The sequence below is a fragment of the Oncorhynchus keta genome, unplaced genomic scaffold (assembly GCF_023373465.1).
Source record: "Oncorhynchus keta strain PuntledgeMale-10-30-2019 unplaced genomic scaffold, Oket_V2 Un_contig_4161_pilon_pilon, whole genome shotgun sequence".
Taxonomy (NCBI): Eukaryota; Metazoa; Chordata; class Actinopteri; order Salmoniformes; family Salmonidae; genus Oncorhynchus; species Oncorhynchus keta.
This window is the reverse complement of record NW_026287621.1, coordinates 17,374-37,500: the sequence shown is the minus strand read 5'-3', so window position 1 is coordinate 37,500 and position 20,127 is coordinate 17,374. Positions and strand designations below refer to the sequence as shown.

The 20,127-nt window shown below is 44.9% G+C and overlaps 1 protein-coding gene across 1 annotated transcript in view; it reads right to left on the bottom strand.

Annotated features, from left to right (window-relative positions):
* LOC127924505 (glutamate receptor-interacting protein 1-like) overlaps positions 1-19,761 on the bottom strand; it is a gene marked incomplete at its 5' end in the record, with an annotated part of 65,861 nt that extends 46,100 nt beyond the window's left edge. The window contains one exon of the mRNA XM_052509213.1: positions 19,681-19,761. Within this exon, the coding sequence (XP_052365173.1) occupies positions 19,681-19,761 (81 nt within the window). The remainder of the gene's footprint in view (positions 1-19,680) is intronic.
* Positions 19,762-20,127: the final 366 nt, after the last annotated feature.

The following is a 20,127-nucleotide window of genomic DNA, read 5'->3' as shown; positions in this document are numbered from 1 at the left end:
TCTCTGTGTCTGTCTGGAGACTATCAGAGGACAGGGTTGTGGATGTCTCTGTGTCCAACTGGAGACTACCAGAGGACAGGGTTGTGGATGTCTCTGTCCAACTGGAGACTATCAGAGGACAGGGTTGTGGATGTCTCTGTCCAACTGGAGACTACCAGAGGACAGGGTTGTGGATGTCTCTGTGTCTGTCTGGAGACTACCAGAGGACAGGGTTGTGGATGTCTCTGTGTCTGTCTGGAGACTATCAGAGGACAGGGTGGTGGATGTCTCTGTGTCTGTCTGGAGACTACAGAGGACAGGGTTGTGGATGTCTCTGTGTCTGTCCAACTGGAGACTATCAGAGGACAGGGTTGTGGATGTCTCTGTGTGTCTGTCTGGAGACTATCAGAGGACAGGGTTGTGGATGTCTCTGTGTCTGTCTGGAGACTACCAGAGGACAGGGTTGTGGATGTCTCTGTGTCTGTCCAACTGGAGACTATCAGAGGACAGGGTTGTGGATGTCTCTGTGTCTGTCTGGAGACTATCAGAGGACAGGGTTGTGGATGTCTCTGTGTCTGTCTGGAGACTACCAGAGGACAGGGTTGTGGATGTCTCTGTCCAACTGGAGACTACCAGAGGACAGGGCTGTGGATGTCTCTGTGTCTGTCTGGAGACTCTGGAGACTAACTCTAGAGGACAGGGTTGTGGATGTCTCTGTCCAACTGGAGACTATCAGAGGACAGGGTTGTGGATGTCTCTGTGTCTGTCTGGAGACTACCAGAGGACAGGGTTGTGGATGTCTCTGTGTCTGTCTGGAGACTACCAGAGGACAGGGTGGTGGATGTCTCTGTGTCTGTCTGGAGACTATCAGAGGACAGGGTTGTGGATGTCTCTGTGTCTGTCTGGAGACTATCAGAGGACAGGGTTGTGGATGTCTCTGTGTCTGTCTGGAGACTATCAGAGGACAGGGTTGTGGATGTCTCTGTGTCTGTCTGGAGACTACCAGAGGACAGGGTTGTGGATGTCTCTGTGTCTGTCTGGAGACTATCAGAGGACAGGGTTGTGGATGTCTCTCTGTCCAACTGGAGACTATCAGAGGACAGGGTTGTGGATGTCTCTGTGTCTGTCTGGAGACTACCAGAGGACAGGGTTGTGGATGTCTCTGTCCAACTGTCTGGAGACTATCAGAGGACAGGGTTGTGGATGTCTCTGTGTCTGTCTGGAGACTACCAGAGGACAGGGTTGTGGATGTCTCTGTCTGTCAACTGGAGACTACCAGAGGACAGGGTTGTGGATGTCTCTGTGTCTGTCTGGAGACTAGACTCAGAGGACAGGGTTGTGGATGTCTCTGTCCAACTGGAGACTATCAGAGGACAGGGTTGTGGATGTCTCTGTGTCTGTCTGGAGACTATCAGAGGACAGGGTTGTGGATGTCTCTGTGTCTGTCAACTGGAGACTATCAGAGGACAGGGTTGTGGATGTCTCTGTCCTGTCTGGAGACTATCAGAGGACAGGGTTGTGGATGTCTCTGTGTCTGTCTGGAGACTATCAGAGGACAGGGTTGTGGATGTCTCTGTCCTGTCTGGAGACTATCAGAGGACAGGGTGGTGGATGTCTCTGTGTCTGTCTGGAGACTATCAGAGGACAGGGTGGTGGATGTCTCTGTGTCTGTCTGGAGACTATCAGAGGACAGGGTTGTGGATGTCTCTGTGTCTGTCTGGAGACTATCAGAGGACAGGGTTGTGGATGTCTCTGTGTCTGTCTGGAGACTACCAGAGGACAGGGTTGTGGATGTCTCTGTGTCTGTCTGGAGACTATCAGAGGACAGGGTTGTGGATGTCTCTGTGTCTGTCTGGAGACTATCAGAGGACAGGGTTGTGGATGTCTCTGTGTCTGTCTGGAGACTATCAGAGGACAGGGTTGTGGATGTCTCTGTGTCTGTCTGGAGACTATCAGAGGACAGGGTTGTGGATGTCTCTGTGTCTGTCTGGAGACTATCAGAGGACAGGGTTGTGGATGTCTCTGTGTCTGTCTGGAGACTACCAGAGGACAGGGTTGTGGATGTCTCTGTGTCTGTCTGGAGACTATCAGAGGACAGGGTTGTGGATGTCTCTGTGTCTGTCCAACTGGAGACTATCAGAGGACAGGGTTGTGGATGTCTCTGTGTCTGTCTGGAGACTACCAGAGGACAGGGTTGTGGATGTCTCTGTGTCTGTCTGGAGACTACCAGAGGACAGGGTTGTGGATGTCTCTGTGTCTGTCTGGAGACTATCAGAGGACAGGGTTGTGGATGTCTCTGTGTCTGTCTGGAGACTATCAGAGGACAGGGTTGTGGATGTCTCTGTGTCTGTCTGGAGACTATCAGAGGACAGGGTTGTGGATGTCTCTGTCCAACTGGAGACTATCAGAGGACAGGGTTGTGGATGTCTCTGTCCAACTGGAGACTACCAGAGGACAGGGCTGTGGATGTCTCTGTGTCTGTCTGGAGACTATCAGATGACAGGGCTGTGGATGTCTCTGTGTCTGTCTGGAGACTACCAGAGGACAGGGTTGTGGATGTCTCTGTGTCTGTCTGGAGACTATCAGAGGACAGGGTTGTGGATGTCTCTGTCCAACTGGAGACTATCAGAGGACAGGGCTGTGGATGTCTCTGTGTCTGTCTGGAGACTATCAGAGGACAGGGTTGTGGATGTCTCTGTGTCTGTCTGGAGACTATCAGAGGACAGGGTTGTGGATGTCTCTGTGTCTGTCTGGAGACTATCAGAGGACAGGGTTGTGGATGTCTCTGTGTCTGTCTGGAGACTATCAGAGGACAGGGTTGTGGATGTCTCTGTGTCTGTCTGGAGACTATCAGAGGACAGGGTTGTGGATGTCTCTGTGTCTGTCTGGAGACTATCAGAGGACAGGGTGGTGGATGTCTCTGTGTCTGTCTGGAGACTATCAGAGGACAGGGTTGTGGATGTCTCTGTGTCTGTCTGGAGACTATCAGAGGACAGGGTGGTGGATGTCTCTGTGTCTGTCTGGAGACTATCAGAGGACAGGGTGGTGGATGTCTCTGTGTCTGTCTGGAGACTATCAGAGGACAGGGTGGTGGATGTCTCTGTGTCTGTCTGGAGACTACCAGAGGACAGGGTGGTGGATGTCTCTGTGTCTGTCTGGAGACTATCAGAGGACAGGGTTGTGGATGTCTCTGTGTCTGTCTGGAGACTATCTAATGACCCAGGTGGAGCAACCTGTCACCCCCATCACACAACCAGCTGACCCTGAGGGAGGGATGGAGTCTGGAGGGAGGGTGGAGAAGATAGGGGGAGGGAGGGAGGAGAAGAGATGAGGGAGGGATGGAGAGGGGGGGGATGAGGGGGTGGTGGTTAAGGGAATGAGGAATGAGGACTATCACTGAGTTGGGGATGGTTGAGGGGAAGAGGAATGAGGAGAGGACTGTTGGGGATGTCTCTGAGTCTGTCTGGAGGGTCTTCTCAACACTACAATCTGAGACAGTCTGTTTGGATGGTCTCTCACCACTACAATCTGAGACAGTCTGTCTGGATGGTCTTCATCAACACTACAATCTGAGACAGTCTGTCTGGAGGTCTTCCCCATCAACACCACTGAGGGTCTTCATCAACACTACAATCTGAGACAGTCTGTCTGGAGGGTCTTCATCAACACTACAATCTGAGACAGTCTGTCTGGAGGGTCTTCATCACCACTACAATCTGAGACAGTCTGTCTGGATGGTCTTCATCACCACTACAATCTGAGACAGTCTGTCTGGATGGTCTTCATCACCACTACAATCTGAGACAGTCTGTCTGGATGGTCTTCATCACCACTACAATCTGAGACAGTCTGTCTGGATGGTCTTCATCACCACTACAATCTGAGACAGTCTGTCTGGATGGTCTTCATCACCACTACAATCTGAGACAGTCTGTCTGGATGGTCTTCATCACCACTACAATCTGAGACAGTCTGTCTGGATGGTCTTCATCAACACTACAATCTGAGACAGTCTGTCTGGATGGTCTTCATCACCACTACAATCTGAGACAGTCTGTCTGGATGGTCTTCATCACCACTACAATCTGAGACAGTCTGTCTGGATGGTCTTCATCACCACTACAATCTGAGACAGTCTGTCTGGATGGTCTTCATCAACATCACCAGTCAACGATGGTTCTGTGAACACTGGAGGGTGAATGAATTGTGCATCACACTGTGAAGAGACAAACTGTCTCTCTGTTCCAAAAGCCCACAGCCCAGGCTGTGATCTGGTGGGTTGTATTCCTGTCTGTGATGCTCAGAATGTGGATAAGCCTCTTAGAATGGAGGTGAGTGGTGAGAGATACGATCAAGAGAGAGAAACAAGCCTCTGTCTCTCTCTCTCCACCTCCGCTCTCCGCTTCATCTCTCATCATCCACTCTCTTCCTCTCTCCTCCTCTCCTCTCCTCCCTCCGCCTCCTCCTCTCCTCTCCTCCCTCCTCCTCCTCCTCCTCCTCCTCCTCCCTCCACTCTCCTCTTCTAATCACCTCCCCCTCCTCCTCCTCTCCTCTCTCTCCTCCACTCTCCTCCTCTAATCACCTCCTCCTCCTCCTCCTCTCTCTCCTTGTCCTCTCTCCTCCTCCTCTCCTCCACTCTCCTCTTCTAATCACCTCCTCCTCCTCTAATCACCTCCTCCTCCTCTAATCTCCACCTCCTCCTCCTCCTCCTCTAATCACCTTCTCCTCCTCTAACCACCTCCTCCTCCTCTAACCACCTCCTCCTCCTCTCCTCCTCTCCTCTGCCCTTTCCTATGTCCTATCCTCCCTTCCTCTGTGCCCGTTCCTGTCCAGTGTGGTAGTAGGGTTAGAGGACAGTGAGACAAGATGTCCTTCTCCTGCTCAGTCATTTCCCCAGTGAGCAGGTCTGACAGATGTCCCTGAGAACAAACAGCACACAGCAGGGATACTGTCCAGGACACTTTAAAACCGGGGTGATGTAGTGACACCAAGGAACAGGGGACATGAACCCTGTCCTCCTCTGTCCTCCTTTAACTCTCTGTCTACTGTTTAGTTAAGTGATGAACTGGTGTTTGGAGGATACAGCACATTGGCTTGTCGAGGGCCGGCGCTCTGTGCCAATATATTATCCTCCAAACACAGCCTTCCAGGGCATTGTCACTTTTATACAACTGGTTACCAACATGTTCAAATAATCATGGACATTTTTTAATTAATAAAACATTATTTTATTCATGCTACTTCATCCCTCCAGGAGATATAGTACAGGCACACATCTAGGGTTGTTACTACACTACAAACCCCTGGACACTACCACATGGTTACTACACTACAAACCCCTGGACACTACCACATGGTTACTACACTACAAACCCCTGGACACTACCACATGGTTACTACACTACAAACCCATGGACACTACCACATGGTTACTACACTACAAACCCCTGGACACTAACACATGGTTACTACACTACAAACCCCTGGACACTACCACATGGTTACTACACTACAAACCCCTGGTTACACTACATGGTTACTACACTACCACATGGTTACTACACTACAACACTACCACATGGTTACTACACTACCACATGGTTACTACACTACCACATTGTTACTACACTACCACATGGTTACTACACTACAACATGGTTACTACACTACAACATGGTTACTACACTACAACATGGTTACTACACTACCACATGGTTACTACACTACAAACCCCTGGACACTACCACATGGTTACTACACTACAACATGGTTACTACACTACAACATGGTTACTACACTACAACATGGTTACTACACTACAACATGGTTACTACACTACAACATGGTTACTACACTACCACATGGTTACTACACTACAAACCCCTGGACACTACCACATGGTTACTACACTACCACATGGTTACTACACTACCACATGGTTACTACACTACCACATGGTTACTACACTACAAACCCCTGGACACTACCACATGGTTACTACACTACCACATGGTTACTACACTACAAACCCCTGGACACTACCACATGGTTACTACACTACAAACCCCTGGACACTACCACATGGTTACTACACTACAAACCCCTGGACACTACCACATGGTTACTACACTACAACATGGTTACTACACTACAAACCCCTGGACACTACCACATGGTTACTACACTACAAACCCCTGGACACTACACATGGTTACTACACTACAAACCCCTGGACACTACCACATGGTTACTACACTACAAACCCCTGGACACTACCACATGGTTACTACACTACAAACCCCTGGACACTACCACATGGTTACTACACTACAAACCCCTGGACACTACCACATGGTTACTACACTACAAACCCCTGGACACTACCACATGGTTACTACACTACCACATGGTTACTACACTACCACATGGTTACTACACTACCACATGGTTACTACACTACAAACCCCTGGACACTAACACATGGTTACTACACTACCACATGGTTACTACACTACAACATGGTTACTACACTACAAACCCCTGGACACTACCACATGGTTACTACACTACCACATGGTTACTACACTACAACATGGTTACTACACTACAACATGGTTACTACACTACAACATGGTTACTACACTACCACATGGTTACTACACTACAAACCCCTGGACACTACACATGGTTACTACACTACCACATGGTTACTACACTACCACATGGTTACTACACTACCACATGGTTACTACACTACAACATGGTTACTACACTACCACATGGTTACTACACTACAACATGGTTACTACACTACCACATGGTTACTACACTACAAACCCCTGGACACTACCACATGGTTACTACACTACAAACCCCTGGACACTAACACATGGTTACTACACTACCACATGGTTACTACACTACCACATGGTTACTACACTACCACATGGTTACTACACTACAAACCCCTGGACATGGTTACTACACTACCACATGGTTACTACACTACCACATGGTTACTACACTACCACATGGTTACTACACTACAAACCCCTGGACACTACCACATGGTTACTACACTACAAACCCCTGGACACTACCACATGGTTACTACACTACCACATGGTTACTACACTACAAACCCCTGGACACTAACACATGGTTACTACACTACCACATGGTTACTACACTACCACATGGTTACTACACTACCACATGGTTACTACACTACAACATGGTTACTACACTACAACATGGTTACTACACTACCACATGGTTACTACACTACAACATGGTTACTACACTACAACATGGTTACTACACTACCACATGGTTACTACACTACAACATGGTTACTACACTACAACATGGTTACTACACTACAACATGGTTACTACACTACAACATGGTTACTACACTACAACATGGTTACTACACTACCACATGGTTACTACACTACCACATGGTTACTACACTACAAACCCCTGGACACTACCACATGGTTACTACACTACCACATGGTTACTACACTACAAATGGTTGGACACTACTACTACACATGGTTACTACACTACAAACCCCTGGTTACACTACATGGTTACTACACTACAAACCCCTGGACACTAACACATGGTTACTACACTACAAACCCCTGGACACTACCACATGGTTACTACACTACCACATGGTTACTACACTACAACATGGTTACTACACTACCACATGGTTACTACACTACCACATGGTTACTACACTACAAACCCCTGGACACTACCACATGGTTACTACACTACCACATGGTTACTACACTACCACATGGTTACTACACTACCACATGGTTACTACACTACCACATGGTTACTACACTACAAACCCCTGGACACTACCACATGGTTACTACACTACCACATGGTTACTACACTACAAACCCCTGGACACTACCACATGGTTACTACACTACCACATGGTTACTACACTACCACATGGTTACTACACTACAAACCCCTGGACACTAACACATGGTTACTACACTACCACATGGTTACTACACTACCACATGGTTACTACACTACCACATGGTTACTACACTACAAACCCCTGGTTACACTACCACATGGTTACTACACTACAAACCCCTGGACACTACCACATGGTTACTACACTACCACATGGTTACTACACTACCACATGGTTACTACACTACAAACCCCTGGACACTACCACATGGTTACTACACTACAACATGGTTACTACACTACCACATGGTTACTACACTACAAACCCCTGGACACTACCACATGGTTACTACACTACCACATGGTTACTACACTACAAACCCCTGGACACTAACACATGGTTACTACACTACAACATGGTTACTACACTACCACATGGTTACTACACTACAACATGGTTACTACACTACAACATGGTTACTACACTACAAACCCCTGGACACTACCACATGGTTACTACACTACAACATGGTTACTACACTACCACATGGTTACTACACTACAAACCCCTGGACACTACCACATGGTTACTACACTACAACATGGTTACTACACTACAAACCCCTGGACACTACCACATGGTTACTACACTACCACATGGTTACTACACTACAAACCCCTGGACACTACCACATGGTTACTACACTACAAACCCCTGGACACTACCACATGGTTACTACACTACCACATGGTTACTACACTACCACATGGTTACTACACTACCACATGGTTACTACACTACCACATGGTTACTACACTACAAACCCATGGACACTACCACATGGTTACTACACTACAAACCCCTGGACACTACCACATGGTTACTACACTACCACATGGTTACTACACTACCACATGGTTACTACACTACCAACATGGTTACTACACTACCACATGGTTACTACACTACCACATGGTTACTACACTACCACATGGTTACTACACTACCCCTGGACACATGGTTACTACACTACAAACCCCTGGACACTACCACATGGTTACTACACTACAAACCCCTGGACACACACATGGTTACTACACTACCACATGGTTACTACACTACCACATGGTTACTACACTACAACATACCACATGGTTACTACACTACAAACCCCTGGACACTACATGGTTACTACACTACAAACCCCTGGACACTACCACATGGTTACTACACTACAAACCCCTGGACACTACCACATGGTTACTACACTACAACATGGACACTACCACATGGTTACTACACTACAACATGGTTACTACACTACACATGGTTACTACACTACAAACCCCTGGACACTAACACATGGTTACTACACTACAAACCCCTGGACACTACCACATGGTTACTACACTACCACATGGTTACTACACTACAAACCCCTGGACACTACCACATGGTTACTACACTACCACATGGTTACTACACTACCACATGGTTACTACACTACCACATGGTTACTACACTAAACCCTGGTTACACACTACCACATGGTTACTACACTACAACATGGTTACTACACTACATCATGGTTACTACACTACACATGGTTACTACACTACAACATGGTTACTACACTACAACATGGTTACTACACTACACATGGTTACTACACTACAACATGGTTACTACACTACAACATGGTTACTACACTACAACATGGTTACTACACTACAAACCCCTGGACACTACACATGGTTACTACACTACAAACCCCTGGACACTAACACATGGTTACTACACTACAAACCCCTGGACACTAACACATGGTTACTACACTACCACATGGTTACTACACTACCACATGGTTACTACACTACAACATGGTTACTACACTACAACATGGTTACTACACTACACATGGTTACTACACTACAACATGGTTACTACACTACCACATGGTTACTACACTACCACATGGTTACTACACTACAACATGGTTACTACACTACCACATGGTTACTACACTACAACATGGTTACTACACTACAACATGGTTACTACACTACACATGGTTACTACACTACAAACCCCTGGACACTACCACATGGTTACTACACTACAAATGGTGGACACTACCACATGGTTACTACACTACAACATGGTTACTACACTACAAACATGGTTACACTACTACACTACAAACCCCTGGACACTGGTTACTACACTACCACATGGTTACTACACTACAAACACACTAACACATGGTTACTACACTACAACATGGTTACTACACTACAACATGGTTACTACACTACAACATGGTTACTACACTACAATGGTTACCCCTGGACACTACACATGGTTACTACACTACAACATGGTTACTACACTACAACATGGTTACTACACTACAACATGGTTACTACACTACAAACACACTAACACATGGTTACTACACTACAACATGGTTACTACACTACAACATGGTTACTACACTACAACATGGTTACTACACTACAACATGGTTACTACACTACAACATGGTTACTACACTACAACATGGTTACTACACTACAACATGGTTACTACACTACACATGGTTACTACACTACAACATGGTTACTACACTACAACATGGTTACTACACTACAACATGGTTACTACACTACAACATGGTTACTACACTACAACATGGTTACTACACTACAAACCCCTGGACACTACAACATGGTTACTACACTACAACATGGTTACTACACTACAACATGGTTACACACTACATGGTTACTACACCCCTACAACATGGTTACTACACTACCACATGGTTACTACACTACAAACCCCTGGACACTACCACATGGTTACTACACTACAACATGGTTACTACACTACAAACCCAACATGGTTACACTACCACATGGTTACTACACTACAACATGGTTACTACACTACAACATGGTTACTACACTACAACATGGTTACTACACTACAACATGGTTACTACACTACAACACTGGTTACTACACTACAACATGGTTACTACACTACAACATGGTTACTACACTGGTTACTACACTACAACATGGTTACTACACTACACATGGTTACTACACTACAACATGGTTACTACACTACAACATGGTTACTACACTACAACATGGTTACTACACTACAACATGGTTACTACACTACAACATGGTTACTACACTACAAACCCCTGGACACTACACTACACATGGTTACTACACTACAACATGGTTACTACACTACAACATGGTTACTACACTACAACATGGTTACTACACTACAATGGTTACATGGTTACTACACTACAACATGGTTACTACACTACCACATGGTTACTACACTGCACTACAACATGGTTACTACACTACAACATGGTTACTACACTACAACATGGTTACTACACTACAACATGGTTACTACACTACAACATGGTTACTACACTACAACATGGTTACTACACTACAACATGGTTACTACACTACAACATGGTTACTACACTACCACATGGTTACTACACTACAACATGGTTACTACACTACAACATGGTTACTACACTACAACATGGTTGGTTACTACACTACAAACCCTACAACATGGTTACACACTACAACATGGTTACTACACTACAACATGGTTACTACACTACAACATGGTTACTACACTACAACATGGTTACTACACTACAACATGGTTACTACACTACAACATGGTTACTACACTACAACATGGTTACTACACTACAACATGGTTACTACACTACACATGGTTACTACACTACAACATGGTTACTACACTACACTACACTACACATGGTTACTACACTACTACATGGTTACTACACTACAACATGGTTACTACACTACAACATGGTTACTACACTACAACATGGTTACTACAAACCCCTGGTTACACTACATGGTTACTACACTACAAACCCCTGGACACTACACTACAACATGGTTACTACACTACCACATGGTTACTACACTACAACATGGTTACTACACTACAACATGGTTACTACACTACAACATGGTTACTACACTACAACATGGTTACTACACTACAACATGGTTACTACACTACAACATGGTTACTACACTACAACATGGTTACTACACTACAACATGGTTACTACACTACCACATGGTTACTACACTACAACATGGTTACTACACTACAACATGGTTACTACACTACAACATGGTTACTACACTACAACATGGTTACTACACTACAACATGGTTACTACACTACCACATGGTTACTACACTACCACATGGTTACTACACTACAACATGGTTACTACACTACCACATGGTTACTACACTACCACATGGTTACTACACTACAACATGGTTACTACACTACAACATGGTTACTACACTACAAACCCCTGGCCTCAGATATATCAAAAGTAGTGCACTATATAAGGGACATTTATAGGGGACATATATAGGGGACACATATAGGGGACATATATAACATGGTATAAGGACATTTATAGGGGACATATATAACATGGTATACTACATATATAAGGGACATATATAGGGGACATATATAGGGGACACATATAGGGGACATATATAGGGGACATATATAGGGGACATATATAGGGGACATATATAGGGGACATATATAGGGGACATATATAGGGGACATATATAGGGACATATATAGGGCACATATATAGGGGACATATATAGGGGACATATATAGGGGACATATATAGGGGACATATATAGGGGACATATATAGGGGACATATATAGGGGACATATATAGGGGACAGCGTGCCATTTGAGATGTAGTTCAGGTACAAGCTAGGTGCTGCCAGACAGCCTGTCAGTGTCTATCGCCCACTAAGCATATCATTGGAAAAGACCAAGCCATTCTACCCTTTAATTAAATGTTAACTTAGTCATTTGCATATTGATGAGAATGCCAAGGGGGGCTTCAGGATGGAGAAAAGGAGTTTGGTGTTGGGGTAGTCGTGGGGGGGGCGGGGTATCCGTGCACAGCTGAAGTCATTTCCGTGCTAGCGGGTTTGCGGCTAATCGGAAGCGCTAGCTAGCTGGCTGGCAGAGTTGTGATGGAGAGGGGAAGGAGTGTGTGTGTGTGTGTGTGTGTGTGTGTGTGTGTGTGTGTGTGTGTGTGTGTGTGTGTGTGTGTGTGTGTGTGTGTGTGTGTGTGTGTGTGCGTGTGCGTGTGTGTGCGTGTGTGTGTGCGCGAGGGGACAAACAGGAAGGAAGAGAGGGGACCCGGGGCCTCGGTTCCCCTTTCTGAAGATTCGCTGCTGTGCCTGGTAATCTGCACTGAACCAAATCAGCCCAGTTAACAACATGCTAGAGTTGATATAAGGTGACCACTGAGCATCAATCAGCCGTAGCGAAAGGCCACTGCCCCTGAAACGGTGATCTCGGACACAAATGATACAGGAGGGACCTTTTCCAACTAATCTCAGCTTCTACGGCTGCCTGAACATAGAGCCAGCATACCGTATGTCCTGCAGGGTGCTCCTGTCATTGGTGCTCGTCTCAAAGAGATGAGGAGATATTTCTACAGGTTAACATGTGTACCAGAGAGGATGAATGGTTTCTGGGTCGAACAGAGATGCTTTGCTTTCTGCTGCTCTCTCTCTGTTCTCTCTCCTCTGTTCTGTCTTTCTTTCCCTGTCACCCTTGACCTCTCACGACCTCTCTCTCTCTCTCTCTCTCTCTCTCTCTCTCGTCATCTCACTGTGTGTGGGCGAGGAGAGGATGAAGTCATCTGTGCAAAGAAATATATTTGTATCAACAAGTGCTTCAGAAATTCAAGACAAGACTTGCAGAATGCATTAAGTCTGTTAGGAGAAAGAGAGAGAAAGAGTGAAAGAGTGTTTTGTTTCAGAGTTGGTTCATGCATTTACTGTCTGTTTAAAAATCATGTAGTCGTTGACACCGTCTATCTGTCGTCTCGTAAAAAAGAGTTATCATTTCCTATAACACTGGTTTCATCAAAACAAATAAAACAGGAACTAGCTATAAAACACAAACCCCATGACTCTAACCTGGGGCGGCAGGGTAGCCTACCTCTTTAAGCAATACCTAGGATAGGATAAGTAATCCTTCTCACCCCCCTTTAAGATTTAGATGCACTATTGTAAAGTGACTGTTCCACTGGATGTCATAAGGTGAATGCACCAATTTGTAAGTCGCTCTGGATAAGAGCGTCTGCTAAATGACTTAAATGTAAATGTAAATGTAAATGACTCTAACCTGGGGCGGCAGGGTAGCCTAGTGGGTAGAGCGTTGGACTAAACAGGAACTAGCTATAAAACGCAAACCCCGTGACTCTAACCTGGGGCGGCAGGGTAGCCTAGTGGTTAGAGCGTTGGACTAAACAGGAACTAGCTATAAAACACAAACACCATGACTCTAACCTGGGGCGGCAGGGTAGCCTAGTGGTTAGAGCGTTGGACTAAACAGGAACTAGCTATAAAACACAAACACCATGACTCTAACCTGGGGCGGCAGGGTAGCCTAGTGGTTAGAGCGTTGGACTAAACAGGAACTAGCTATAAAACACAAACACCATGACTCTAACCTGGGGCGGCAGGGTAGCCTAGTGGTTAGAGCGTTGGACTAAACAGGAACTAGCTATAAAACACAAACACCATGACTCTAACCTGGGGCGGCAGGGTAGCCTAGTGGTTAGAGCGTTGGACTAAACAGGAACTAGCTATAAAACACAAACCCCATGACTCTAACCTGGGGCGGCAGGGTAGCCTAGTGGTTAGAGCGTTGGACTAAACAGGCTAAAAACACAAGCCCATAAAACACAAACACCATGACTCAGGAACTAAAAACCTGACTCTAACCTGGGGCGGCAGGGTAGCCTAGTGGTTAGAGCGTTGGACTAAACAGGAACTAGCTATAAAACACAAACACCATAACTGGTCTCCACTCTGTGTTGCTGGTTCGAGCCCAGGGAGGAGCGAGGAGAGGGATGGAAGCTATACTGTTACACTGGCAATACTAAAGTGCCTATAAGAACATCTAATAGTCAAAGGTTAATAAAATACAAATGGTATAGAGACTCCTAACCCTAATTCTAACCTAAAACCTCACCCTAATTCTAACCTAAAACTTAACCCTAAACTTAACCCCTAAGCTTTAAATAGCCTTTGTCTAATGAAGGATAATTTTGCCTATCCTTGTGGATAGAAGACCACTCCCCCTTTTTTAACATCACAGATTACAGAGCACGACCAGACTGACCTCTTGTTGCTACAGCGATCAGACTGACCTCTTGTTGCTATAGCGACCAGACTGACCTCAGGGCTGATGACTTCAGGAGATGGTTATGATGCCCTTAGTGCCTCCAGACGAAAGATTACGGACAGAGACTGTCTAAAAAAACAACATAATCACTATCTCTCCCTTTAACAAAAAACATCATCGCTATCTCCCTATTTTACAAAAAAATATAATCGCTATCTCCCTCTTTTACAAAAAAAATAATCGCTATCTCCCTCTTTTTCAAACAGATCCAAACATCTCTATCCATCCCCCAGTCTTTCCCTGACTAAACTCTCTCTCTGAAGCCAATGAGACCAGTGTGTATAATAGCAGCGTGGCTCTGAATCGGCAGTGAAGGATATCACTGTTATCTCACTCTAGAGCTGAGCCTGGCGTTGTTGTTGTTGTTGTTGACAGAACAGCTTGTTAATAACTCTCAGACGAGGCCAGGAGACGCAACACATGCCCAGTAATCTGTTGCTCAGAGAGTTGGCTCCCAGCGATACAACACATTCTGATAGAGCTCACTGAGTCCACGAGATAACAACACATTCTAATAGAGCTCACTGAGTCCATGAGATACAACACATTCTAATAGAGCTTACTGAGTCCACAACACATTCTAATAGAGCTCACTGAGTCCATGAGATAACAACACATTCTAATAGAGCTCACTGAGTCCATGAGATACAACACATTCTAATAGAGCTCACTGAGTCCATGAGATACAACACATTCTAATAGAGCTCACTGAGTCCATGAGATAACAACACATTCTAATAGAGCTCACTGAGTCCACAACACATTCTAATAGAGCTCACTGAGTCCACGAGATACAACACATTCTGATAGAGCTCACTGAGTCCACAACACATTCTAATAGAGCTCACTGAGTCCATGAGATAACAACACATTCTAATAGAGCTCACTGAGTCCATGAGATACAACACATTCTAATAGAGCTCACTGAGTCCACGAGATACAACACATTCTAATAGAGCTCACTGAGTCCATGAGATACAACACATTCTGATAGAGCTCACTGAGTCCATGAGATAACAACACATTCTAATAGAGCTCACTGAGTCCACAACACATTCTAATAGAGCTCACTGAGTCCACGAGATACAACACATTCTAATAGAGCTCACTGAGTCCACAACACATTCTAATAGAGCTCACTGAGTCCACGAGATAACAACACATTCTAATAGAGCTCACTGAGTCCACAACACATTCTAATAGAGCTCACTGAGTCCACGAGATAACAACACATTCTAATAGAGCTCACTGAGTCCACGAGATACAACACATTCTAATAGAGCTCACTGAGTCCACGAGATACAACACATTCTGATAGAGCTCACTGAGTCCATGAGATAACAACACATTCTAATAGAGCTCACTGAGTCCATGAGATACAACACATTCTGATAGAGCTCACTGAGTCCATGAGATACAACACATTCTAATAGAGCTCACTGAGTCCACAACACATTCTAATAGAGCTCACTGAGTCCATGAGATAACAACACATTCTAATAGAGCTCACTGAGTCCACAACACATTCTAATAGAGCTCACTGAGTCCACGAGATACAACACATTCTAATAGAGCTCACTGAGTCCATGAGATACAACACATTCTAATAGAGCTCACTGAGTCCACAACACATTCTAATAGAGCTCACTGAGTCCATGAGATAACAACACATTCTAATAGAGCTCACTGAGTCCATGAGATACAACACATTCTAATAGAGCTCACTGAGTCCAGTACAACACATTCTAATAGAGCTCACTGAGTCCACGAGATAACAACACATTCTAATAGAGCTCACTGAGTCCACAACACATTCTAATAGAGCTCACTGAGTACACGAGATAACAACACATTCTAATAGAGCTCACTGAGTCCACGAGATACAACACATTCTAATAGAGCTCACTGAGTCCACAACACATTCTAATAGAGCCCACTGAGTCCATGAGATACAACACATTCTAATAGAGCCCACTGAGTCTACGAGATACAACACATTCTGATAGAGCTCACTGAGTCCATGAGATAACAACACATTCTAATAGAGCTCACTGAGTCCACAACACATTCTAATAGAGCTCACTGAGTCCACGAGATACAACACATTCTAATAGAGCTCACTGAGTCCATGATATACAACACATTCTAATAGAGCTCACTGAGTCCACAACACATTCTAATAGAGCCCACTGAGTCCATGAGATACAACACATTCTAATAGAGCTCACTGAGTCCACGAGATAACAACACATTCTAATAGAGCTCACTGAGTCCATGAGATAACAACACATTCTAATAGAGCTCACTGAGTCCACAACACATTCTAATAGAGCTCACTGAGTCCATGAGATACAACACATTCTGATAGAGCTCACTGAGTCCACAACACATTCTGATAGAGCTCACTGAGTCCATGAGATAACAACACATTCTAATAGAGCTCACCGAGTCCACGAGATACAACACATTCTAATAGAGCTCACTGAGTCCACAACACATTCTAATAGAGCTCACTGAGTCCATGAGATACAACACATTCTGATAGAGCTCACTGAGTCCACAACACATTCTAATAGAGCTCACTGAGTCCATGAGATACAACACATTCTAATAGAGCTCACTGAGTCCACGAGATACAACACATTATAATAGAGCTCACTGAGTCCATGAGATACAACACATTCTAATAGAGCTCACTGAGTCCATGAGATAACAACACATTCTAATAGAGCTCACTGAGTCCATGAGATAACAACACATTCTAATAGAGCTCACTGAGTCCATGAGATACAACACATTCTAATAGAGCTCACTGAGTCCATGAGATACAACACATTCTAATAGAGCTCACTGAGTCCATGAGATACAACACATTCTAATAGAGCTCACTGAGTCCATGAGATACAACACATTCTAATAGAGCTCACTGAGTCCACAACACATTCTAATAGAGCTCACTGAGTCCATGAGATACAACACATTCTAATAGAGCTCACTGAGTCCACGAGATACAACACATTATAATAGAGCTCACTGAGTCCATGAGATACAACACATTCTAATAGAGCTCACTGAGTCCATGAGATAACAACACATTCTAATAGAGCTCACTGAGTCCATGAGATACAACACATTCTAATAGAGCTCACTGAGTCCATGAGATACAACACATTCTAATAGAGCTCACTGAGTCCACAACACATTCTAATAGAGCTCACTGAGTCCATGAGATACAACACATTCTAATAGAGCTCACTGAGTCCACGAGATACACCACATTATAATAGAGCTCACTGAGTCCATGAGATAACAACACATTCTAATAGAGCTCACTGAGTCCATGAGATACAACACATTCTAATAGAGCTCACTGAGTCCATGAGATAACAACACATTCTAATAGAGCTCACTGAGTCCATGAGATACAACACATTCTAATAGAGCTCACTGAGTCCATGAGATACAACACATTCTAATAGAGCTCACTGAGTCCATGAGATACAACACATTCTAATAGAGCTCACTGAGTCCACAAGATACAACACATTCTAATAGAGCTCACTGAGTCCATGAGATACAACACATTCTAATAGAGCTCACTGAGTCCACGAGATAACAACACATTCTAATAGAGCTCACTGAGTCCATGAGATAACAACACATTCTAATAGAGCTCACTGAGTCCATGAGATACAACACATTCTAATAGAGCTCACTGAGTCCATGAGATACAACACATTCTAATAGAGCTCACTGAGTCCATGAGATAACAACACATTCTAATAGAGCTCACTGAGTCCATGAGATACAACACATTCTAATAGAGCTCACTGAGTCCACGAGATAACAACACATTCTAATAGAGCTCACTGAGTCCGTGTAAAAGAGTTCAATATATTCTGTTCAAGACATTTAGAGCATGTTTGTAAAGGTTTTCTATTGTTGAAGCACAGACCGTTTCTTTCAGAGGCAAAGAGAGACATTTACGGGTGTGAAGGGGCAGAGGGCAGGTGAGGTAAGGACAGGTACAGGCAGGTGAGGTAAGGACAGGTACAGGCAGGTGAGGTAAGGACAGGTACAGGCAGGTGAGGTAAGGACAGGTACAGGCAGGTGAGGTAAGGACAGGTACAGGCAGGTGAGGTAAGGACAGGTACAGGCAGGTAAAGGATTACAACATATTGAAGTATGCATTGAACTGACTGGTGAGGGGAGGGGCTAATCTAGCTCATTGGGAGGTGTGGGTTAGATAGTAGGGTGGGAGGTATTAGGTGACTAGTGTCCAATCAGGTAAGGGGTGATGGGTCGATCACGTTTGGGGACAATCAGGTTAGGGTTCATAGGTGAGAGATTAAAAGTCAAGGCTCAGTGAGGGGTCAGAGGTTATGTATCCTTACCTGGGATACTCTGCCTCCTGATGGCCAGTGCTCCATCGGGTGGCCTGGAGGGGTTGGAGTGCTTTGTGTAAGGCCCCTCATCTGGAAACAACAAGGAAGGGAAAGACACTGTCAGCTACTGGGTTGAGATGGCTACTGTAGCACTACAACCACACAGTCAACAACCCTCTCACCAGGACCAAGGAGTCAGATAGCACTACAACCACACAGTCAACAACCCTCTCACCAGGACCAGGGAGTCAGATAGCACTACAACCACACAGTCAACAACCCTCTCACCAGGACCAGGGAGTCAGATAGCACTACAACCACACAGTCACTACAACCACACAGTCAACAACCCTCACCAGGACCAAGGAGTCAGATAGCACTACAACCACACAGTCAACAACCCTCTCACCAGGACCAAGGAGTCAGATAGCACTACAACCACACAGTCAACAACCC